Source organism: Hypomesus nipponensis, chromosome 16 (assembly GCF_054491055.1).
Source record: "Hypomesus nipponensis isolate SF chromosome 16, ASM5449105v1, whole genome shotgun sequence".
NCBI lineage: Eukaryota > Metazoa > Chordata > Actinopteri > Osmeriformes > Osmeridae > Hypomesus > Hypomesus nipponensis.
Window position 1 is genome coordinate 897,014 of NC_140376.1, and position 24,487 is coordinate 921,500.

The window sequence follows — 24,487 nt, forward strand, 5'->3', positions numbered from 1 at the left end:
CAGCTGTGGGAGGTTAGGAGGGGAGGAGCAGGGTGTGTGGGTGTTGGGTGGGTTCAGGAGGGGGGAGGGTGTGTGTATGTATGGGAGGGGGGAGAGGGGTAAAGGGTGTTGCTTGATATCTATATCCTAGCAACACAAGGAGAGTGATACCCCGGGCCAGCTGCTGTTTGGGATTGGCCAGAGCCCTGGCACAAGCCCCGCCTCTGCGTTGGCTAGCTCTGGAAAAAATATCTAAAATCTTAACATCCTTGAAGCTTTCTCCACTCCTGTGCACTTGACCCTCCAGCACTTTAATCCCAATTCCGTGTTTGTTTGTTTTTGTGAGATGTTTTTTTAACTGACGACACCGTGGTGTTTGAATCTGAGGCTCTTCACACGAGCATATGTGACCTTCTGATATTTTTTGGAAGACTCCAGTGAAGAGAAGTGCAGCTCTCCAGCATGACGTCCCCCTACGCCGCCGCACCGTACCGCCCTGACCTGCCCCTCTACCGGTGAGTACACACCCCCCCCGAGGACGCCTTCACACCGGGGGTTGCGTCCTAACCGGCAGGGAGCTTGTCCTGGTGGGGCTGCTTCATGCGGTGACCGTATTAACTCCACGTACCTCACGTCTCCAGCCACCTCCGGTCAAGGGTATTTTTATGAGGGGCTGAGACTCAGGAGGGGGACAGCTGCCTGTCTCATCACAGCCGTTTAGCGGTTACTCTCTCCTCTGTCGGACGTTTATAACCCTGGATGTGGAGGAAGAGGGTCAGACTGCTGTCTGGGTAGGGGGACTTCATGGTTGGGCGAGGGAGGGAAGCTCAGGCAGGGAGATCCAGGGGAGGGAAGCTCAGGCAGGGAGATCCAGGGGAGGGAAGCTCAGGCAGGGAGATCCGGGGAAGGGAGATCCAGGGAAGGGCTCAGGAGTCCAGAGGGCCAAACTGACCTGACAACAGCTGTGGCTGGGTTCTGGGCTGCCCAGACAGCCCTTACATCACTGTCTGTGTCGCCTTGGATGAAACAGCATCTGCTAAATACAGCATCTCTCATTGGGCATTTAGGCAAGAACATTATTTACGGGAAAAAACACGTTGAAGGTAGACATATAGTAGTTGTGCCTGGGGCCTCAGGGGCGTGTGTCCCCATGGCAACAGTGCACCCTGAGAGCTTCTGGAGCCGGACACATGAAACCAACAGAACCATCGCTGCTGTCGACAGCACCAGCCCATCTTTAGCTTGGGTCTGTATTAATAGGGAGCTGGGCTGGACCATAGCAGGGAAGTGGACCTTCTTAACCTCTCCAGACAGGAATTCAGGTTAGGATGGATACAGTTTTGTGATCTGGGATTTGAAGATGATCTGATGATTGAAGATGATGAGATATTTCTTGGTGATTAGGTGTTGGCGGCAGAGGGAGGGGAAGGGGTGACCAGTATGTAAACCGTAACTTTGTTGGGAGAGCAATTTGTTTAGATTCTTTGTGGTGTGTTGGTGACATGAAAGGATGTGTCAGGGTTACTGACAAATAAATCAAATCAAATACGGACCCAAAACCGTCATGTTGCAATATGAAAGAAAACAGTCTGAAGGTTCTCATCCTCCTCCCACTTCCTTTCAGCAGACAGCAAGAAACAGAATAAATACTCAACTCAGGAGACATTTTTTAATGGTATTTTTCATTTTACACACAGTGAAAAAATGTTTAAAGAAGGCTATGTGAAGTGAGTGGTTGTAATAAAGAATTGATAGTATAAATACTATGATATTATATATGTAATATCCACTGTTCTAAAGTGCGCTGAGGAAGGCAGTGAGAGGGAGAATGAACAGCGGTTGGTTTCCACTGACAAGCTAACAAAAGAGATGTTGACCTTTGCACTCTGGCTTTGACATGGTTTACAAACACAGACTCTGTCGTGTGTTAAGAAGCATCATTAAACACTAAAGGAAAGGTACAGAGGACTGGAGGGACTTATTAAGTTGAAGTACAACAGTCATCTGATCCACAGAGACTACCATGGGTGGTGTAAGGGATACAAATTGTTTTTTTTTTTTTTTTTTACACTTTCTTTTCCTTTTTCTTTTAAATGTTCCAAACGTATTTTTGGTTTTGTTGTTTTTTTTACTCTACCAATGCACCACTTATTTTAAAATCACCCCCCCCACCCCCCCCAAAAAAAAAAAGTATATAAAAAAAAAAAGTTAGGTGACACACATCTGAAATACAAAAGCATAATATATCTTACTTCGTATCTGACTGGTGACTTTTTAATTAGGCTACATATTGTGTTTTAGTATATGGATTTCAACAAAGCACTCCAAGTCACAGAGAAGCACTTGGTCTTTTATACGTCACTAAGACACACATAACGTACATTTGAACGGATTACACTTAATTTATTACTGCACACGCCGTTCAATCGGTCCTCTAAAGGAATTTATACCGCCTCCTTTTTGATCTTTTCTTATTTTCTCCCCACACACACACACACACACACACACTTAACACTTGATTTCAGACTCCCCGTCCCCCCGTCCCAGGGGCTGAAAGGAGGAGAAGCTGGGGCGTTCTGTCTTTTGTCGAGCCGTCATGTCTCTCTCCCAGCCCGGCTGACAGACGCGGGGCAGAAGGGCTCGGGGTCTTTGAGCGCGTGATAAATGATGACACTCGAGAACACCCCCCGATCGGACGGCCTGTTTGTTTTGATTGCGTTTTCATCGGTCGGTGTGCCCAACCTGGCGGAGGACAAAGCCCTCCCCTGTACAGAGCTAACCTCTGGCCCGCTGGAGTCTGGAGGGGCTGTCTGGGTCTCGAGGAGGATGCAGTCTCGCCCCCAGGCGAGCTGAATAACTCTGAAACAGGACACCCTCCAACAAGCTCACAACTCAGCTAGGATCAAGCGCTCTGGCCTCGGCAGACAAAGCGTTTGTAAAAACAGAATGGTCGCGGTTGTCCCCGAAAGGAATTGTATTAGGTTAACTTTTTTTGATCCAGGGAGGGCAAAATAATATTTAATTAAATATGGTGGATGTGAGTTTCGAACACCTTCGTGTTTCCTCAAACAAAGCTAAAGCAATAGTCCACCCATTTTAAAGTGTTGTAACAAAGCTTAACTTCAACACAATTAGCCTGCCAAAACGACCTTTCCCATAGGCTACATCGGTCCAGTTAATTATCTCTCCATGTGAGCAGAAGCACTGTACTGTCTGCACTGACTGTGTTTAATACAAAGTTAACTGTTGTCTGCTATACTTAACTATTGTCTGCTATCTCCGACCTGACAACAGGCCCCAAGGTCACAAATCTGACCCGAAACCTGCTGTCAGTTTTCCGGCTGTAAATCAACTCTTCTGCGGCAGGCAGATTTTTTAGGCTCCAATGCTTGTTGCAGTGACTGCTGCAATTTTAGCGGGACCATGAGGCAGTTTCTGCCTGGCTCCTCGTTGTAGATGGCTCGCGTTTTTGGCAGTCTGCAAGTTATGTGTTTTATTGGGGATATTTATACTTCCAACCCCTTCGTTTTCCTTCATTGGAAAGATATCTCGCTATGAGATCTGCGCAGCTACGCGTTGTGCCACCTGAAATATACGATAGCCTGCTATTTACGTTTGGGTAAATGTTATCTTGGTCTAGGCCCTAATCAATGTTGGGTGGATTCAATTACCAAAAATATTTATCACAATAATAATTTCTAATGTTTGGGTACAGATAAAATATGCTGTTATATTATTTAGGCCTATATATTTTTAAAACTTTTACATAATCAATGAGGGACCATTTCCATCCCTGACCGTAGACTGAAACGTTAGTGAAGGACTTGAACTAACTGTGTCAGTGTTATGGTCAGTGTTAAGTTTGAGCCGGAGATAACTACAGGGTAGTAAGTATAGAGACTTAGTGTGTTGTGTCAGTTTAAATGTTTTCTTTTAGTATTTTAGCCCGGAAATGAATGATTGTTTACCCTTGCAGTGAGCCAAACTTGACAACTTAGCACGCTGCCATACAGATAGCTCTACGTGACGGCAACTTAAGTTTGTTAGCTACCTGCTATAGGCCTACCATGAGATATTTTGTGATTAATTTTGACGATTTCGAAAACTTTGCAAAAGTCCGTAATGTAAAACAACCTCAAAGTCTAAAGCCCTTACGGACATCCAATGCACACGACTTGACATCAAACGAGCAAACGGAGAAGCTAGCTTAGCCTTAGCAGTTAGCCGAAATTACTTTGCGAGTATGCCAACATCATAATAATCACCTGCAAACTACTGCTTGTTTACACTACCTAGGTAGTTAAGATAGTCTGCTATCAACTTCAAGTAAAGTTAGGTACGGACAACTTTATTGCCTCCATGAATTCAGTGCTCAAGCAGTGTCTTCGTGTGTTGTAGACTTGATTATGACCTGCGGTTGAAAATGTATAGGTTAGCTGGTTCACTGATTGCAGTGCTCGTGGCTGCTATGACATCTGACCCCCGTCTATTATGCCAAACAGCTGTACAACCCACCCTCCTCCCCCCAACACACACACACACACACACAGGGTAGTCAATGTGGTGTACCTTTTATGAGTCACCCATGGAGCCAACATCCCTACAGATCTCCAAGCTGTGATCGTGGACAGGATGTGGGTGTCTTGTCGAGTGGCACTAGTAAGAAATGACGTGGAGGGTGGGGTGGCATGTTAGTGAGTGATAATTGACTGCGTGGGTTTGGCAAGCAGCGCTGTGTGTAGTTTATAAAGCAAGCGGCCCTGAAAGGTGCTTTTCTCCTGCGCAAGGGGCTTGGCAGTGTAGTATTTATCTAGTAATACAACTCAAGCGTTCCAGTTCCCCGCCTCTCCCCGTGTCTCTCCAGGGTAAAGTTGGCCAACATCCTGGCTTCTGAGAAGAGATTTGGGAAGCCGGGAAGGACACACGCTCAGGAGCTGGTTGTGGGAGGGCAGGAAAGCAGAGGCCACAGCCGGCAGGGGTAAACAAAACAGAGCAGAGCACAGCCGGCAGGGGTAAACAAAACAGAACAGAGCAAAACTTTACTCTCCATCAAGGATAGACATTTTTCTTTGACATCTTCTTTTTAAAAGATCACACAACCAGAGGTTTTGTTAGACATAAAGCTCTACTGGCTCACAGGCCCCAGTAGTTTCTTTCTTCCAAGCATGCTGGGCACAATACAGTACTCGGCTATAGAAACTCCCCTTGCTTAACCCACTATACAACAGTTCAGGGAAACAAGTTTGATATCAGCTTTGGCAGGGACATCAACAGTTAATGTAAGCGCACATTTTTTTCGGATTTATTTGAGCGCAAATACCGTTTTTAGAGCTTCATGTAATATTGTTTTGTTTTCGTCAAAATAAGATAAGGCCTATCATTTGTAATGTTTTCTTAGCCTACCTCAGTTCTGACTTGTGTGCAGAGTCTGACACCTGGACTTCTGTGTGCTGCAGCGGCTGTTTGGCAAGCTCAGAAGAGAGCGCTGACATGGAACTCTGCGTGCATCCGTTTGTGTTTTCGGTTAAACACTTTTACAAGCGTTGATTGGGATACTACGTTCATTTTTTCTGGGATTATCAATCTAAATGAAAGCACTGACCAATAAAGAAATATGTTAAAACTCAAATTTTAGATTTTACTGGGGCACGTGCTCCAGTAAAAAGGGTCTAACAACGCCCCTGTACACAACCATGCAGTGCATTCTCCATTCATTAAACACTTTCCCCATTCAATACTTTCACTGAAACCTTGATGGGTGTTTATGTACTCTCCTAGCCAGCTACAGGGCAGCAGGCAGACGCGAGGTAGTCTGGGTGTGTCTCCCAGGAGAGCCGTTCCCTCTCAGCGACGCTCCTGCTCTTGAGGAATGTCAGACTGGGAGCCCAGGTAGATGTTTGCTAATGCCAGGGTTTACGCTAAGCTGATGGACCTGCCACATTCTCAGAACTGGGAAGAGCTGGGATGGTACTTTCTACTAAATCACGGCTGTCTGCTAAAATATCAAAGTTCAAATCGAAATCTAAGTGAGCTTTTCTTGGGAGAACATGCTTTCACAGAGGCAACATTGATTTGTTTTAATGCTGACCTCACACGACAGAACTACAAGCCCCACAAGTATGCTTGCCTTTAGATTTGCTCCATTATTGTAGTTTTTGTTTGTGCGACTCAAAACCAGGGAGAAAGGGGGCAGAACCAACACCCTAACTGGCTGAAACCTTTCTGTCAATCAGTGAAAGAGCATGCTGCCAGTTGAAATGAAGAACTCAGTCATGGATCAGACATGGACAGTAGTTAAGGCTCCAGATATGACAGGTATTAACTGTCACAGGTCAGAGTGTCTTAGTTCACAACAGGGTTCCTCTCTTGGCTCTGTGCTGCCTGCTTGTGTCATTGGCTTCGTTGGAAATGTTTGCGTCTGTGAAACTCAGGTATTAATACCATGAACCACACAGAGTAGGGGAATTCCAAAGCCCTAAATAGTGCCAGCTTCACATTATACCCCCCCCCCCACCTACTCCTCCTCTACCACCCCTCAAGCGCGCACACACACACACCACACACACACACCACACACACACGTCCAGCCCCGTCCAGCTGCACACATACCAGGAGCTGTGACAGGCAGCATCAGACGAGGGGATTTCCGCTGAGACGACAGCATGTGCAGCATGCACCTTCAGCAGGAACAATGAGGAGAGGGGAGAGGCTGGGGTGAGGCCAGGCTGGGGTGAGGCCAGGCTGGGGGAGAGGCTGGGGTGAGGCCAGGCTGGGGTGAGGCCAGGCTGGGGGAGAGGCTGGGGTGAGACCAGGCTGGGGGAGAGGCTGGGGTGAGGCCAGGCTGGGGAGAGGCCAGGCTGGGGGTGGGGCTGGGGAGAGGCCAGGTTGGGGGCGGGGCTGGGGTGAGGCCAGGCTGGGGGTGGGGCAGGGGTGAGGCCAGGCTGGGGGTGGGGCAGGGGTGAGGCCAGGCTGGGGGTGGGGCTGGGGTGAGGCCAGGCTGGGGGTGGGGCTGGGGTGAGGCCAGGCTGGGGCTGGTGTTTAGTTTCAGTAGCGCTGGTCACAGGACCACCTTCATGTCTCAGTACCACCAACACAGTTATGTTGAACTGTTACCAAACACACCACACTGTAATATAGCTTCAGTCTACAACAATGGAGTCTTTATGTGTCTGTCTGTCTGTCTGTCAACCCTGTATCCCCTCCTCACATGCGGTGGTGTCACTTCCTGTGTTTGTTGCTACTGTGTTGTGTTCCTCGTGTTTCAGTGTGTTTCAAAGCAGAGGTCTTCAAACCTGCTACCCGCTGATCTCAGAGCAGCTATCAGGCTCTTAGTCATTAAGGGCTACAGACAATGTCGTCATGTATTCATTTATCAAGACGGATAATGACAAGTGGAGATTTGAACCTGCAACCTCTTGATTTGCAGTCAAAAGCTCTAACCACTGAGCTAAACATATACCCTTGTGTGTCTGTGTCTCCCCCTGCAGACCGAGGGAGCTGTTGTCCCGTGTGTCCAGAGCCGAGGGCTCGTTCCTGGGCCCCGGGGCCCCCAGCCAGGGGCCCCCCTCCAGCGACCTCCTCAGCCAGGAGGTGTTCAGCCAGCTGCTGGACATGCTGGACCAGTGAGTCACACACCCACACACACACTAACAGGCATACACACACACTAACCGGTACACACACTAACAGGCATACAGACCATATTCCGTATTCAAAGTACATAAGACTTGATCATGTGACAGCAGAACATCCTCAGGTGTTGTGAGTTGGTACCAAGTGTGAATCTAGAGGTTTCTCTGTGTGTGTCTCAGGTCAGCGTTCCACTCAGTCCAGCCCATCGAACTGAGCTTCTGTGATGGTGTGGAGGAGGGGGAGGGGCCTCCCAGCAGCACCATCCAGATCAGCATGGACTGCTTCACCATGCACGGCCCCCAGGGGCCTCACTCCGTGAGTACCTCACACTACCCCACACTACCTCACACTACCCCACACTACCCCACACTGCCTCACACTACCTCACACTACCCCACACTTCCTCACACTACCCACACTGCCTCATACTACCTCACACAGCCCCCAACTGACTCACACTGCCTCACACTACCCCACTCTGCCTCACACTACCTCACACTACCCCACACTGCCTCACACTACCTCACACTACCTCAAACTGCCTCACACTACCTCACACTACCTCACACTACCCCACACTGCCCCACACTACCCCACACTGCCTCACAATGCCTCACACTACCTCACACAACCCCACACTGCCTCACACTACCTCACACTACCTCACACTACCCCACACTGCCTCACACTATCCCCCACTGCCTCAAACTACCTCACACTACCCCACACAGCCTCACACTACCTCACACTACCCACACTTCCTCAAACTACCTCACATTATCCCACACTACTTCACACTATCTCACACAGCCTCACACTACCCCACACTGCCTCACACTGCCTCACATTACCCCACACTCCCTCACACTACCTCATATTATCCCACACTACCTCACACTACCCCACACTGCCTCACACTACCTCACATTGTCCTACACTATCTCACACTACCTCACATTGTCCCACACTACCTCACACTACCTTACACAGCCACAACCCTACACTCCAGAACTCCACAACCCTCTAACTCTGTAAGTCCATAGCGCAAGAGAGGCCCTACGATCACCTCCCTCATAAATATAACCAACAAGTATCACTATTGCCACCAAACAGCCACACAAGCTAAGCCACTGCACTGGACTGGCATACATGTTTGGATGTGGCCTGTAGTGAGCAATGTGCACACATGTAGACAGTCCTAGAACCTCCTCAGCCCTCATAGGTGATGTGGATGCAGGACCTGGCTGGTCTGGCAGGACCCTGCATCATGTCTAACTCTGGGGCCCGTGGAGAGGCGTGACCTGATGGGGGTTTCAGAGGTAAATCCCGTCTGAAGTCTAGCAGCAGTAGAGAGATCGGAAGCAGTGATATCTGCTCGGGGTTTTCCTAAAAACAAATATTATTTTCTGCAGAAGTCAACCGCCGTTCTGGTCGCTTGGCTGGGCTGTGTTGGGTCAAGTTCAGCTGTGATTGGCTCTGATAGGGTGATATGGTTATGTGATTGGTTGTGAGAGAGTGATGTGGTTACTTAAGCCTGGCACTGCCTTATGGGTTGAGACTTGGTCTCGTCTGAAGACGGGAACAAAATGAATCACAATTTTCAAGATGTCTTCCTCTGTCCGGCCCATGTAAGTACTCACTGTCTCGTCTGTCACAATAGTTAGCCAGGTATTTTTATGAGCTTGTGTAATCTGCTCTCTGATGGCTCACTCTGCGTATGATGAGGTTAAGTGTCAGGAACAGCTGTGTGATAATAACATGGGACACTAAGAGTGTGTGAGTGTGTAAAAGTGTGTGTGAGAGAGCGTGTGTGTAAGAGTGTGTGTGTTTGTGTGAGCTACCCCGGTGTAAGGGTGCTGCTGCATGATGTCACAGCTCCCCTCCCTGTACAGGAATGCTGGAGGAGAGAGGAGAGAGGAGGAGGAGGAGAGAGGGAGGGAAGAGGAGGGAGAGAGGTCTGCTCTCTCTTGATCTGGTAATAACCTCCCTCCCTCCCTCTTCTGTACCTCTGTACCAGAGGGCTGGGGTACAGAATGGTATCTCTAGCCTGTCCAGGGGGACTGGGGGGCCTATTCCACTGCTCCTCTGCCAGGTCCTCACCCCTCCCTACCTCCCTCCTGGGTGTGGGTGTGACCCCCCCCCCCCACCCCCCCCCGTGTGAGTCACCTGATTGGCTCTGGGTGGAGCCCTGGGGTTCTTATTTGTGATTCATGTTTAATCTGAAATTCTTTCTTTCTTTCACTTTTTTTCTGTAGCTGCAGGGCAGCAATCTAGAGCAGCACCTCTCTCTCTCTCTCTCTCTCTCTCTCTCTCTCTCTCTCTCTCTCTCTCTCTCTCTCTTTGGAAATCTCTTCCCCCATCTGTTAGTATGACTCATCACCATAGGAGTAAAGGGGAGAGGAGAGAGGGGTGAGGAGGAAAGAGAGAGGGGTGAGGAGGAAGGAGAGAGGGGTGAGGAGGAAGGTGACAGGGGTGAGGAGGGAGGAGACAGGGGTGAGGAGTGAGGAGAGAGGGAGAGAGACCAGGAGTGAGACTGTAAGGGAGGCGTGGGGGAGGTGAAGGAAAGGTGTGGGGGAGGGTGGGAGAGGTGTGCAGAGTAGAATAACATGAAGGAATGCAGCAGTAGAGGTGGCAGGAGCTGCTCTCCCCCTCAGCTGATCTCACCCCAGATAACGTCTCTGATCACCAGAGCACAGAGCTCTCACTGGTGACTGCTGTGTGTGTGCGTGTGTGTAACTTTGTGCGGGAGTTTTGAAACACCTGTGCTCTGATTGTATTATGGAGGGAAAAATGCACTTGCGGCCATTTTGAGTTGAACACAGTGAGAGAGGTCATGTAAGTGTTGCACAGCAAAGCTGCTACGATCAGCAGTTTGAAAAGCAACTGTCAATATTAGACTGAACTGACAATCACATTACACCAGGTCTCAAAATCAATCCAGCTATTAATGTTCATGTCTGTGGTTTCTGAAGAGGGGGTCAATCTTATCTCTGTATGGCTACGGTCAGCATTGGTAGAACGGCCCACCAGTGGAATGCTTTTGTCCCTGTGGAGACACAAGGTGATGAAAACAGGTGATGACACACTTGGCTCCCCGCCAGCCGGGCCGAAAGGGTTCAACTGTGAGAAGAAGTCTCAACACCCATCTCAATTAGCCTCCCTCAGCCTCCAGTGAGGAGCAGCCTCAGCCTCCCTCAGCCTCCAGTGAGGAGCAGCCTCAGCCTCCCTCAGCCTCAGCCTCTCTCAGCCTCCAGTGAGGAGCAGCCTCAGCCTCCCTCAGCCTCCAGTGAGGAGCAGCCTCAGCCTCCGTCAGCCTCCAGTGAGGAGCAGCCTCAGCCTCCCTCAGCCTCAGCCTCTCTCAGCCTCCAGTGAGGAGCAGCCTCAGCCTCCCTCAGCCTCCAGTGAGGAGCAGCCTCAGCCTCCCTCAGCCTGCAGTGAGGAGCAGCTTCAGGTGACGTGCTCCTCCTGTCAGGGGGTTCTTCACACAACCTTCTCCCAGCGCCTCACTACGTTGGCCTCCACTGTTTCCTTCCTGCTCTGCTGGGCCAGTACAGACCGTTCGTTGACTCTGACCACTGGGATATTGTTAGAACTACGCTCTTCAGATCCTTGATCATCTGCAGTACTTTGTATATGTATTCGTACAATGCTTCAGAGGAAAATGCTGAATGAGCTAAATGTAAAACTCCATTCTTGTTAGAAGGCTGGATCACACCTGACTTCCTCTGGTGTTCTGACAGGTTCATTACTTTTCTGTTTGTCTGTCAGAAGGCTGGTCTCTCATCCCCTGCAGCTAGCGCTCCTCAGAGCTGCCAGGGACCAGGCCAACTGAAGGAAACGTCTCACAAACAGAAAGTATAGCAGGAGATGAAGGACTGGAACAGCCCCTCACCCCCCCCCCCCCCCCCTCACAGCCAACATCGTCACGTAGGTTCATGGTTTCCTTCCAGTGATCCCCCCAGTGCCCCTACCTCAGCCAGGTGCCTGTTGAAGCTGCCTTCAGACCAGGCCCAGATCACGGTTGGCTCGTCTGCCTCGGTTGAACGGTCTTGGCAGGAGGACTGGGCGCGCCCCGTGAGAGAGCAGGCCTGAGGACAAGCGTCTACCTCAGCGAGCCGTGTGGGAAGACAGGCGAGCCCATGACTCCCGCTCTAGAGCAGGCTGGGGTTACCATGACTCCTGCTCTACAGCAGGCTGGGGTTACCATGACTCCTGCTCTACAGCAGGCTGGGGTTACCATGACTCCTGCTCTACAGCAGGCTGGGGTTACCATGACTCCCGCTCTACAGCAGGCTGGGGTTACCATGAGTCCCGCTCTACAGCAGGCTGGGGTTACCATGACTCCTGCTCTACAGCAGGCTGGGGTTACCATGACTCCTGCTCTACAGCAGGCTGGGGTTACCATGACTCCCGCTCTACAGCAGGCTGGGGTTACCATGACTCCTGCTCTACAGCAGGCTGGGGTTACCATGACTCCCGCTCTACAGCAGGCTGGGGTTACCATGACTCCTGCTCTACAGCAGGCTGGGGTTACCATGACTCCTGCTCTACAGCAGGCTGGGGTTAGCACTCTCAAAGAGTTTGAAGGCAGGGTAGGTACGTTTAGCGAAAATTACTATTTTGGCTTGAGTTTGAAAGTATCCATCCCAAAATATCCCTCACCCTCCCTTCAAAGCCACACCCACAAAAAACATGAACACCTGACAGGCAAGTAGCCCGTCCAATTGTTGCATTCGGTCAGAACACAGTGATTGGTTGCATTCATTCCTGCAAAGGTCAACAGATACTGGATTTATTGTATTTTACTGTCATTGCAACTCAAATGCTATCAGGATGTGAAGTTTATTTCAGCTAATTTGCCCAAAAAATGCTTCTCAAAAACATGATATCCTGCCTTATACCGGGCACGCTGCAGGGGTAAAGATGGATTCAGGGTTTTCTCTGTGACGCAGGAGGGAGTGTGAGAGGGAGTCAGAGCAGCAATCAGAAGTCTTGGCCTGCTCAGTGCTATCTCTGGAGGTGTTGACTGTGCTAACACCGCCTTCAGTTGAACACACAGATCTAAGACCCAAGGCAGTAAACACACAGAGTGGAGGGGTAGGAAGCCACACTAATGTCCTGTTTGCTGACTGTAGCGCTGCCGCTTTCCTTAACGGAAACCCTGCAGTGTTTACCGGGCGGGTGACGGGGGAGAGGTGTCGCTGCGGGACCCTGGGGGGGGGGGCGGCTCCTGTGTCTGTGGTGGGGGGGGGCAGAGGCCTCCAGAGGCTCAGGGCAGGTGTCTGTAGTGCTGATCAGGCTGTTCCTGAGGACTGAGGGCTCTTGAGACAGGAAGCAGGAAGACTCTCTTGTCTTCAGTCCCCCAACAGACCTGTGTCCTGACAGAGCATATCTAGGGTCTCTGGCTGTTTCCCTCCCTCCCCATTGTCTGCAATTTTCCCTCTCCCTCCTTCCTTCTTTCTGCCGTCCTTCCATCTATCTCCCTCCCCCCGTCTCTCCCTCCCTCCCTCCCTCCCTCCCTCCCTCCCTCCCTCCCTCCCTCCCTCCCTCCCTCCCTCCCTCCCTCCCTCCCTCCCTCCCTCCCTCCCTCCCTCCCTCCCTCCCTCCCTCCCTCCCTCTTTCTTCCTCCTCCCTCCCTCCCTCCCTCCCTCCCTCCCTCCCTCCCTCCCTCTTCCTCCCTCCCTCCCTCCCTCCCTCTTCCTCCCTCCCTCCCTCCCATCTTCCAAAGACCAACAGGGATCATTGAGCCAGACTCGGACGTTGTACATAAATCTCACTCTCCTGTCAGAGACAGAGAAGCACAAACGTTCCTGATATGTGCCCAGGCCTCTCAGTTGGCCTTCAGTCCACCCCAGCCAGCGTGGCGGCCGGGCTATCAGGTTAGATGCAGTGTGTCAGGATGGCATTACTGTGCCCAGTGAGAATGTTTCTCTAGGTGCTAATGATGACTTGGGTGCGTGCAGCGGAACGGCTGCACTCAACATTCTCAAAGCAAACTCATACCTCTGGTTTTAGACTTATGAATATATCAGCCAGGGCACTCCTGGCTCTCTCCCCAGCCCAGAGCAAACTCCACTGCCTGTGGCAGCCTCTCAATGTCCCCCAAAAACTGTGTGTCAAGCAGTTGCTGCACAAGTGCAGTTTTTCGGCAACTCAAACCTCAAACCCTGGCCTCAGATTACTGCCGAAAAGCCACGTCAGATAATTACCATCGTCGTTCGATCGATTTCTAAATCCTTCATTCCACACCGGAATGGGTCTTTTGTTTGGGTGCTAATCGTGTATTAGAGCCTCCAGCAGCCTGCCTGGGGCCAGGGTCTCTGTGGGGCGGTCCCCCCTGTCGCCTGGACCGGCACTGTCATCTCTGATTACTGGGTGGGTCAGTTTGGGCTGCAGCTAGCTACCTGAGGCTCTCTAACGAGCCCCAGCTCTTTGTTGACTTAAGAAGTCAATTGTAAATACTTGAACCTATGCTTAGAGGTTTGATGTTTATGATGCTTATACAGGCTGGGGGGGTGTTGAGGGGCTGGGTGGGGGTTCTCCTGCTAGCTAACGCTAACCTGATAGCGCCTCTGTCAACAGTGTTGTCCCTTGGTCTTAGGGGCATGTCACCAGCTAATTGGTCTGGCTTCGACACCCTCGGGGGTGTGGACCTGAGCTGAAGGCAAACTCTTCAAGTCCTTTTTTTTTTTTTTCTTTTCTTTTTTTTTTAAGCTGGAGTTGTTGAAATGTGAGCTTTGCCTCGAATGTTCTCTATTGCAGAGAGCAGCGTCTCTAAGCAGCAGGAACTCTTGGATGAGTTGTTGGGACTCCTCAGACACTGCCTATTTAACACAATTGCAAGTTTGTTTATCTAAACTTATTATGGGCTTCAAAAGATGCCACTGTTTTGAAGGAGGATGTTGGTTGGAGTTTCTGTGCAACCTGCCTGTCCTGGAGGCTGGGGGTCTGGAGGCAGGGGTCTGGAGGCTGGGGTCTGGAGGCTGGGGTCTGGAGGCTGGGGCCTGGGTTTGGGGTCTGGGGCCTGGGTATAGGGCCTGGGTCTGGGGCCTTGGTCTAGGGCCTGGGTCTGGGGCCTGGGTATAGGGCCTGGGTCTGGGGCCTTGGTCTGGGGCCTGGGTCTGGGGCCTGGGTATAGGGCCTGGGTCTGGGGCCTTGGTCTGGGGCCTGGGTATAGGGCCTGGGTCTGGGGCCTGGGTCTGGGGCCTGGGTCTGGGGCCTGGGTCTGGGGCCTGGGTCTGGGGCCTGGGTATAGGGCCTGGGTCTGGGGCCTGGGTCTGGGTAGTGGTCTGGGTGTGGCCCTTGATTGCAGACGTTGACTCCAGGTCAGTGTTCAGATTAGTGGCGCTTTCAAAGGGTTCTGACCAGAGGGCTGGAGTTTCACCTTCTGTCCCTGCAGTCATGCACCCCGCCCCCTTACACACACACACACACACACCTCTCTCTCTTCACCCTCCGCCCTCAGGTTAGCAGTTGCAGTCTGGTCAGCATGTTTGTCCTGATTTAAACATTGTGACTCTGGTCATCAGACTACAGAAATGAGTGTCAGAACAGCTCAAGTTATCTAGATTAAACTCATAATCAAAAATGAAGAAGACCACGTTTTTCTTGGCAGTTGCACAATAAACGTTTTCTAAATGATTCTGTGCATACCTTACTAGCTGTCTGCCTGCCTGTCTGTCTGTTTATTTGTCTGTCTCTCTGTGCCTGTTTGTCTCTCTCTCTGCCTGTCTGTCTTTCTGTCTGTCTGTCTCTCTGCCTGTCTGTCTCTCTGTCTGTATCTCTGTCTGTCTGTCTCTCTGCCTGTCTGTCTCTGTCTGTCTGTTTGTCTGTCTCTGTGCCGGTCTGTCTCTCTGTCTGTCTCTGTGCCGGTCTGTCTCTGTGCCTGTCTGTCTCTGTGCCTGTCTGTCTCTCTGCCTGTCTGTCTCTGTGCCTGTCTGTCTCTCTGCCTGTCTGTCTCTGTGCCTGTCTGTCTCTGTGCCTATCTGTCTCTGTGCCTGTCTGTCTCTGTGCCGGTCTGTCTCATCTCCCCGGCCCACCCCTGTGAGCTGAAGAGAGTTCCTCCTTTATCTGAAACAACATGCATGTTTTCACAACAGATGTGCATCTGTACCTGTGGTAGATCCAAGCTTACAGGGCCATGTCCTGGGCCACTGGGGGCTGATCCTGGAGGGGGACGGGGGCACATTGTGATGCATAGTAGGGCTCTGTCACCAGACCTGCTAGAGAAGCTCGGCATCACAGCCCTGGACAGACCACAGCTGGCATCATGGAGCTCACTGTCATCCTGTGTCAGACTGTGTCAGACTGTGTCAGACTGTGTCACACTTGCTCGCTATTTGATTACTCATGAAGTTCTGGGTTCAAATCCCCTCTGTGTGATTCTTTGAAGCATTGGCTAAAGGGACGTTTTTAGTTTGAGTCTCTTCCGTTTCCTGACGTACCTTGAACACTTGCTGTTCTGTTCAGTGACACCCTTCACCATGACTGATCATGCTCCTCTTATTCACTCGAGGAACGTCACGTTTTCCTGAAGTCAGACGTGACTGTCGTCATACATCTCCTTGCTGTCACCTTCAACTTTCACTTCTCAAACGCGGCTTCTGTGGTCGGATCTCAGATGGTACAGCGGCGTGCTGCTCTGGGCTGTCCTGTGCGTTCACACTCTGGATCTCCAGACGCTCACAGGAGGAGGAGGAAGACACAGGAGGAGGAGGAAGACACAGGGCTTCTCCAGGAGATGGGTGTGTGTGCTCAGGTATTGGTCAGGTAGCTCCCTAGCCCCTCCCCCCTGTCCCAGGTATAAAGGGCCTCCCCCCAGCCTCCCGTTGAGACCCTACCTGTCCCGTTAGCTGTGTGATCCTGGACTCTTTCGCAGTAGAAGGATTGTGAGCTGTAGAACCCTGGAGTCAGTGGAGCACACGGCTGCAGCCCTGCTTAACTTGAGCGCTAACATGCTGTACCTGGAGACTGGGACACCGTCCTCGTACAGTGAGGTAAGACTGGGGGGGAGGCAGGGAGAGGGGTCGGTGGGCCCCTGGTAACAGACCCAGCGGGCCCCTGGGTGGTGGGGTCCTCAAACCTCCGTGGAACAGAGGGTAGACGATGTAGAAGGATATGTACTGGGCGGAACGGGCCCCAGTCGTTAAGTAATGTCATAAAAATTATTACGACAATATTTTCCTAAAACAAAAAAGGTTCGGTGTACGTTTGTGTGGTTTGGATCTGTTAGGTCCTTCTTAGTGACTTGTGTGGAATGGAAACCACTGAAAATGGCTCAGAAACAACCTAAACTGGATCAGATCAATTACAAATCTCAGCTTGTCTCAGATTTACAAGGAAGACAAATTTAATAACTCTTGTTTTGGCGGCTGATTTTCTCTGTTTGCGTTTCAATTCAGTGACATTGTGTGTTTGTGTGAGTGTGCTTGTGAGTGAGTGTGTGTGTGCTAAAAAGGGCGGTTGTGTGTTTGAGTGTGAGTGTGAATGCAGCGTAGAGGGAATGTAAACAGGGTGTTGTGGAGGGCTCGAACAAGGCAGGAAATGGAGTCTGCTCATGTTAGGCTCCACAGCTGGGATTTGACTCAAACTGTTTGTCGTCCCGCACTGAAGCTGGTAGTCATATTGAGACTTTTGTTAACGGTGTACAGTGTCCATTGAGACTGTTGTTAACTGACATGATCTGAGTGTGGAAAAAAACAGCTTTGTGACAGACAGGTGATTGATGTTTCTGGATTTGCATTCAAGTGAGTGGCTTTGATTTGGAGAAGAGCGCTGAAGACTGGCAGACTGAAAGACTGGCAGACTGTTCTGCCGAAGGCATCCCTGCTACATCACGGGACACCATTTCACAACTTTAGTTTTAGTTTACCCTGGCTTTATTAAAAAATGTGTGCACACACATTTTAAAAAATATATTTTCACCTCTTTTTGTTGTTGTAAATTCCGATGGTGTTCCATGAATGTCCCGACAAGCAGCCGTGTCCAGCCCCCAGCGCAGGGCTCTCCACTGGCCTGCACAAGGAGCTGGAGAGAGGGCCGGCGGATGGTCCTGATCAGGACCAGGAAGGGCTTCACCCCAATCCTGGGTCAGATAACAGACCTGTTCAAGAACACACACACACGCACCATCCTGAAAGGGTGGGAGGAACGTTGTGGTAGACGTGTGTGTTCTGTCCTGTGGATGGCAGATCTAGAACAATCCAGATCTTCCTTACAGACGGATCTAGATGTGTGTTTTTTTCGGAATTCCAGAATCACTGTAAAAACAAACCGAGGTGATAAATCGACTGTTTTCTATCTTGTCATCAAACACGTTGCCCAACGCTGGAGCTGGGAGGGGGGGGTTGCAGATCGGCTGGCTGATGGCAGGTGTCAGGTCCCTGTCTTTAGAGGGCGGGGGGCAGGGGGGCAGGGGGGCTGGGGGTCAGGGGGGCAGGGGGGCTGTCCACCCTCCCTGAGTGTTGAGGTATTAGGTTCCCCTCTCTCTGGGGGCTGTAGGAGCACTCAGAATGCGGCTGGCCTGGCTGTTTGGTGGTAATTGCTTTAATGGTGTGTTGATGTAGATACAATCACCTGCTCTGACCCACCCCACCCCCCACCCCACCCCCAGCAGGTAGAAGGTGGAAATAGATCCCTCTCTTTCCCACCACACCATCAACACCCCCACCCTCACCCCCTCCCACCCTCACCCCCTCCCACCCTCACCCCCTCCCCTCCTTAGAAGAGCTGCTAATACCCCCTCGCATGTGGTCACTCATCACCAACCTGCCCCCCCAGCCCCCGCCCCCACAGCCCCCGCCCCCACAGCCCCCCGCCCCCACAGCCCCCAGCCCCCCACCCCCCCAGACCAGGTCACCAGAGAGAGTCCAGGAATGGGAGCTATGCCCCTCAGGGCTCCCCTGGTTCCTGTCCTCTGCTACCTCCAGACTCCAGCTCACCTGGATCACAGCCCCACCTGGAAAACCACACCCTGTTCAGATGTTCTCCTGCTGTGTGTTGGCTGGGGGGTTCCACGTTCTAAAGGTTCTAGAAGTTCTGACCCTCACAGACCCTGCTGGTTACCACTGGCAACACATCCTTCTTAGACCAGGAATATTTATAAAAATATTTATGTTAACATTTTACATAACATGCAATAATTTTGTAACATAAACGTAAAATAAATGTATTTTAAGGAAAGTAAATGTCCCAACATAGTTTTAATATTTGAAATAGTCCTAGATGAACCAAGTGGACTGACACAGCTGTTCTCGAGGTCGTTCACAGTCGGAGCATCCTTACTTCCTTGAGGGTTTAGGTTGGTTGAGGGGCAGTTGTATGGGCGTATGTGAAGCCCTCTGTGACATGCTTGCGTGTAAAAAGGGCTATACAAATAAATGTGATTTGATTTGACTTACAAACCTGGGAGGCCCTCTGATTTGAACTAAAGGAATGAACACAACAGGCAGGATGGTTGCAAAGTTCCAAACCCAGGGTCCACCACAGTGGACGTAGAGGAATGTCTGGGCCTGGGTGGCGGACGACACATAGATCCCTGAGGAGAATGTGAACATCAGCATTCATCTGCCAAACCATCCATCAGCCAATCACAAACTTTCCCTCGTCGGTAACGGCCTCTTATTTACGGTGTCTGTATGCTAAACATCCCAGACATGCGTGCGGCATCCTCCAGATTCCTTCTGCGAAGTCAACAGGCTATCAGCTAGCTGCATGGCTGGAAAGGTCACTGCTTCCCCCTCCTTCCCCCTGCCCCCCCCTCCCTCCCCTCTCCCCCCTGCCCCCCTCTCTCCCCCTCCTTCCCCCTGCCCCCCCTCCCTCCTCTCTCCCCCCTGCCCCCCTCTCTCCCCTCTCCCCCTCCCTCCCCTCTCCCCCCTGCCCCCCTCTCTCCCTCTCCCCCTCCTTCCCCCTGCCCCCCCCTCTCTCCCTCTCCCCCCTGCCCCCCTCTCCCCCTTCTTCCCCCTCCCTCCCTCTCCCCTCTACCCCCTCCCTCCCCTCTCCCCCCTCCCTCCCTCTCCTCTCCCCCCTGCCCCCCTCTTCCCCCTCCCCCCTCCCCTCTCCCTACCCCCTGCCCCCCTCTCCCCCCTCCCTCCCCTCTCCCCCTCCCTCCCTCTCCTCTCCCCCCTGCCCCCCTCTTCCCCCTCCCCCTCCCCTCTCCCTACCCCCTGCCCCCCTCTCCCCCCTCCCTCCCCTCTCCCCCTCCCTCCCTCTCCTCTCCCCCCTGCCCCCCTCTCCCCCTCCCCCCTCCCCTCTCCCTACCCCCTGCCCCCCTCTCCCCCCTCCCTCTCCCTACCCCCTGCCCCCCTCTCCCCCCTCCCTCCCCTCTCCCCCTGCCCCCCTCTCCCCCCTGGCTCAGCGATGCTGACTCCAGCTCTTGCCTCAGACAAAGGCTCCTGGGAGCCTGCCTGGCCTTTCACCAGCTTTATTAAAGGCTGTCTTGGACGTCAAATGGGTTGATTGAGCGTGGCAGCGTTAGGAGCTAACCTCCTGGGGGAGAGAGACACTCCTGGCTTTTAAACGGAAGGTATTTTTAAGAGCATCTGAAGGGGTTATTAAACGTACCACTGGGTTACAGTGGAATAAGATCTGATTAGAGGGGAGAGGCAGTGAACACACACGCTCGCAAACACACACACACACACACAGGCTGTTAGCACCGGGTTAGCACACACACACTTCCACTCAATTAAACTCTCAGCCTGGTGATCGGGGGCTGAGGTGGGCTGTGTGTCCTTGGAGGAATCCAGCTCTCTCTCCCCCTCCTCCCTTTTCCACCTCTCCCCCCTCCCCCTCGACTCCCCCCGCCCCCATCTCACCCCTGTTCTCCGGATTCCCCTGGCAGCCAGAGGAACATTCCTCAGGAGAACCAGGGGGTCTGAAGTGTCCTGGGAGTCCTTGTCTCTCAGCCTCCTGTTCTGGGATGGGAGAGGGGCAGGGTGGGGCAGGGCGGGGCCAGCTGATCAGAACTGACGTTTATGTGCTGTGATAATGAGAGGCTGTCTACCACCTCAGTTGAACACAGGGCCAGGTGGGGGGGGGGAGGAGGAGGAGACGGGGGGAGTGGGAGGGGGGAAGGAGACGGCAGTGATTGGCTGGAAAGCGGCAGAGCAGCGGTGTAGTAAAGGAGACATTTTCTGTACGATCTTCTTTTGATGAGTGACGTCACTTCTGACTAAACACACTACATAGGCGGGAAGAAGATTTCTAAACAGGAAGTGATGCGTCACAGTTATGTGTCACCTGAACCTGATTGGAGTATGACTCTGGTCCTGTAGGGTGGGCTCCTTGTTGTGGGCTGACTTTTTAAAGGTCAGAATCAAATTCTCCCTTTTTAGTTGTTGTTGTCAAACACACCACTGGATTTCTTCCTGAGATGTAGTGATGTCTACTCTCTACACAGTCACCTTTATACTATACATTGATATACTATACTATGATCAATTAATGATAATGTTTATACTCTGCAGTTGTCTGACTCATGCTGATAAAACTCCTCTTACAACCTGCAGGCTCCTGTTTGGAGTTTCTCTCCAAGTGGGAGAGGTATATGAAGGTTGTGTGTATGGATGAGGTATATGAAGGTTGTGTGTGTGGATGAGGTATATGAAGGTTGTGTGTGTGGATGAGGTATATGAAGGTTGTGTGTGTGGATTAGGTATATGAAGGTTGTGTGTGTGGATGAGGTATATGAAGGTTGTGTGTGTGTGGATGAGGTATATGAAGGTTGTGTGTGTGGATGAGGTATATGAAGGTTGTGTGTGTGGATGAGGTATATGAAGGTTGTGTGTGTGGATGAGGTATATGAAGGTTGTGTGTGTGTGGATGAGGTATATGAAGGTTGTGTGTGTGTGGATGAGGTATATGAAGGTTGTGTGTGTGGATTAGGTATATGAAGGTTGTGTGTGTGGATGAGGTATATGAAGGTTGTGTGTGTGGATGAGGTATATGAAGGTTGTGTGTGTGGATGAGGTATATGAAGGTTGTGTGTGTGGATGAGGTATATGAAGGTTGTGTGTGTGGATGAGGTATATGAAGGTTGTGTGTGTGGATGAGGTATATGAAGGTTGTGTGTGTGGATGAGGTATATGAAGGTTGTGTGTGTGGATGAGGTATATGAAGGTTGTGTGTGTGGATGAGGTATATGAAGGTTGTGTGTGTGTGGATGAGGTATATGAAGGTTGTGTGTGTGGATGAGGTATATGAAGGTTGTGTGTGTGTGGATGAGGTATATGAAGGTTGTGTGTGTGGATGAGGTATATGAAGGTTGTGTGTGGATGAGGTATATGAAGGTTGTGTGTGTGTGGATGAAGTATATGAAGGTTGTGTGTGTGGATGAGGTATATGAAGGTTGTGTGTGTGGATGAGGTATATGAAGGTTGTGTGTGTGTGGATGAGGTATATGAAGGTTGTGTGTGTGTGTGTGTTTCATTCCTAATGCCCCTGTCTCCTCACACCTGCTGTCTTCAAAGCACATTGTTCTCCAGACGGGCCCTAAAAGCCTGCTTGTTGTTTCCGGGGGGGGAGCAGGCTCGTGGCACACACACACACTGACCCTTATCCAACACAGTAGAGCGCCCCAGGCCACTCCTGCACAGGTATGCTGGGGTTGGCTGGAGTGACCTCTCCCAGACTCTCTCTCTGTCTCTGTCTCTCTCTCTCTGTCTCTCTCTGTCTCTCTCTCTCCCAGACTCTCTGTCTCTCTATTTCTCTCTGTCTCTCTCTCTGTTTATGTCTGTCTCTCTCTCTATCTCTTTCTGTCTCTCTCTCTCTCTCTCTCTCTCGGTCTGTCTGTTTGTCTGTCTGTCTCTCTCTGTCTTTCTCTCTTTCAGTTCAGTTCAGTTCAGAATGCTTTATTGGCATGACAGTTTGGGTTGAACAGTATTGCCAAAGCAGTCCCTATTGAAAGGACATTTTAACATATGTATCATAGCATTTACATTATAACAATAATAATATGGCAATAACTCTCTGTCTCTGTCTGTCTCTCTGTCTCTGTCTGTCTCTGTCTGTCTCTGTCTGTCTCTGTCTGTCTCTGTCTGTCTCTGTCTGTCTCTGTCTGTCTCTGTCTGTCTCTGTCTGTCTCTCTCTGTTTCCTCTTTCCCCTGTCCCTTTCTGTCTCTGTATCTAACTCTCTCTGTATCTAACTCTCTCTGTATCTAACTCTCTCTGTATCTAACTCTCTCTGTATCTAACTCTTTCTGTTTCTCTGTCCTTTTTTCCTGTTAGTCTCAGATCCCCTCTTTCTCTCTCTCTCCCTTTCTGTCTAGTAATGTTGTGTCATGTGTAATCTCCCTCTTTACGTCAGGCTGGGTACCATGCCAGACTATGGCAACACATTTCCTTGGAAAATAACAAAGAAAATCTCTCTCTCTATCCTCTCTCTCCTCTCTCTCTCCTCTCCCCACCCCCTCTCTCTCTCTCTCTCTCTCCTCCCTCTCTCTCCTCTCTCCCTCTCTCTCTCTCTCTCTCTCTCTCTCTCTCTCTCTCTCTCCTCTCTCCCTCTCTCCCTCTCTCTCTCTCCTCCCTCTCTCTCTCTCCCTCTCTCTCTCTCTCTCTCCCTCTCTCTCTCCTCTCCCTCCCTCTCTCTCTCTCTCCCTCTCTCTCTCCCCTCCCTCCCTCTCTCTCCTCCCTCTCTCTCTCCTGTGTTAGTGTGCTTGTGGAGGAGTTCCTAGTGATTCACAGGGAGTAGTCTCCTTCAGACGAGACGCTCTGGTCTGTCTGCTCCCAGAGTGTCCAGACCAGGTGCGTCCCAGTGTTGGCTAGGGTCACCTGACTCCCAGAGTGCACCTGGTCCTGGGTGTGAGTGGGACAGCTGTGTAACCCCCCCCCCTCTCTGGCACGACCCCGGGCCCTGGGGAGGTCAGGATCCGTCTAAACTCTCCAGCACCTCCAGCAGGAAGGTGCTGTTTATACATGGCGTGGACGCGTGCCAATGACCAGGCGAGAGCACAGGAAGAGGGCTGGCCAGCGCCCAGACACATTCTCTACGTTCTCCAGAGGCAGACATGTTAACTTGGGAGGGAGGGGATGGGAGGTTTGGTTGTGTAGACCAAAAACCTCCAGAAGTGAGATACAGGTGTGTGTGGAGATCTGTTGGTTTTTCTAGCTCCCTGCTTCCCCTAGCTAACCCTTGACTAACAAACAAGCTACACCTCTGGAAGTGGATCGTGGTGAGAGAGAGATTTCTGTTTTCTTTCGGTTTACTGGAAATCTTCCCGGAGAGGAATTGTTCCTGGCCGTTGGTCTGTTGTTGACAGCCTTCCCTCAAGCTGATGTTGGCAGGGCTTCTCCATGTTGTCTATGTTCATTCTGAAACCTGTAACTCCCGTTACTGTAACCCTCAACAGAAGCTGTTATGATACAGTTCATATTTGTGGGTGCAGCTCAGAGGGTAGAGCATTTGACTGCAGAGGGTGCAGGTTCTCTGTGACATGCTTGCGTGTAAAAAGGGCTATATCAATACATTTTATTTGATTCAAATCCCCCCTGCACCTCGCTTTGGATAAAAGTTTCTGCTGAACGTATGACAAAACACTATCAAAACACTCCCTCCCTCTCTTCTACCTCCCTCTCCTTCCATGTCTGACATGGTTCCTCTCTCCTTATCTTGGTCACATACAGAAGTCAGTCCAGTGTTGTGCACACTGATCTGTCTCTGCTTGAAGCAGCTAACCCTCTGTGATGTGTCTGTGTGTTTACTGCAAACAGTAATGTAACATGTTCTGTTGTTTCTCCCTTCTCTCCCCCTCCTCCTCCTGCCGTCACAGTACACTAACCTGTCTCCCTCTCCTCCAGTCACAGTACACTAACCTGTCTCCTCCTCCTCCAGTCACAGTACACTAACCTGTCTCCCTCTCCTCCAGTCACAGTACACTAA

General features: G+C 51.2%; 1 protein-coding gene across 1 annotated transcript in view; it reads left to right on the forward strand.

Annotated features, from left to right (window-relative positions):
• Nucleotides 1-280: 280 nt before the first annotated feature.
• Nucleotides 281-24,487, forward strand: part of tp63 (tumor protein p63) — a 42,469-nt gene continuing 18,262 nt past the window's right edge. Inside the window, 3 exon segments of the mRNA XM_084675780.1 lie at nt 281-494; nt 7,467-7,601; nt 7,791-7,926. Coding sequence (XP_084531906.1) covers nt 442-494; nt 7,467-7,601; nt 7,791-7,926 — 324 coding nt within the window. The 5' untranslated portion in view covers nt 281-441.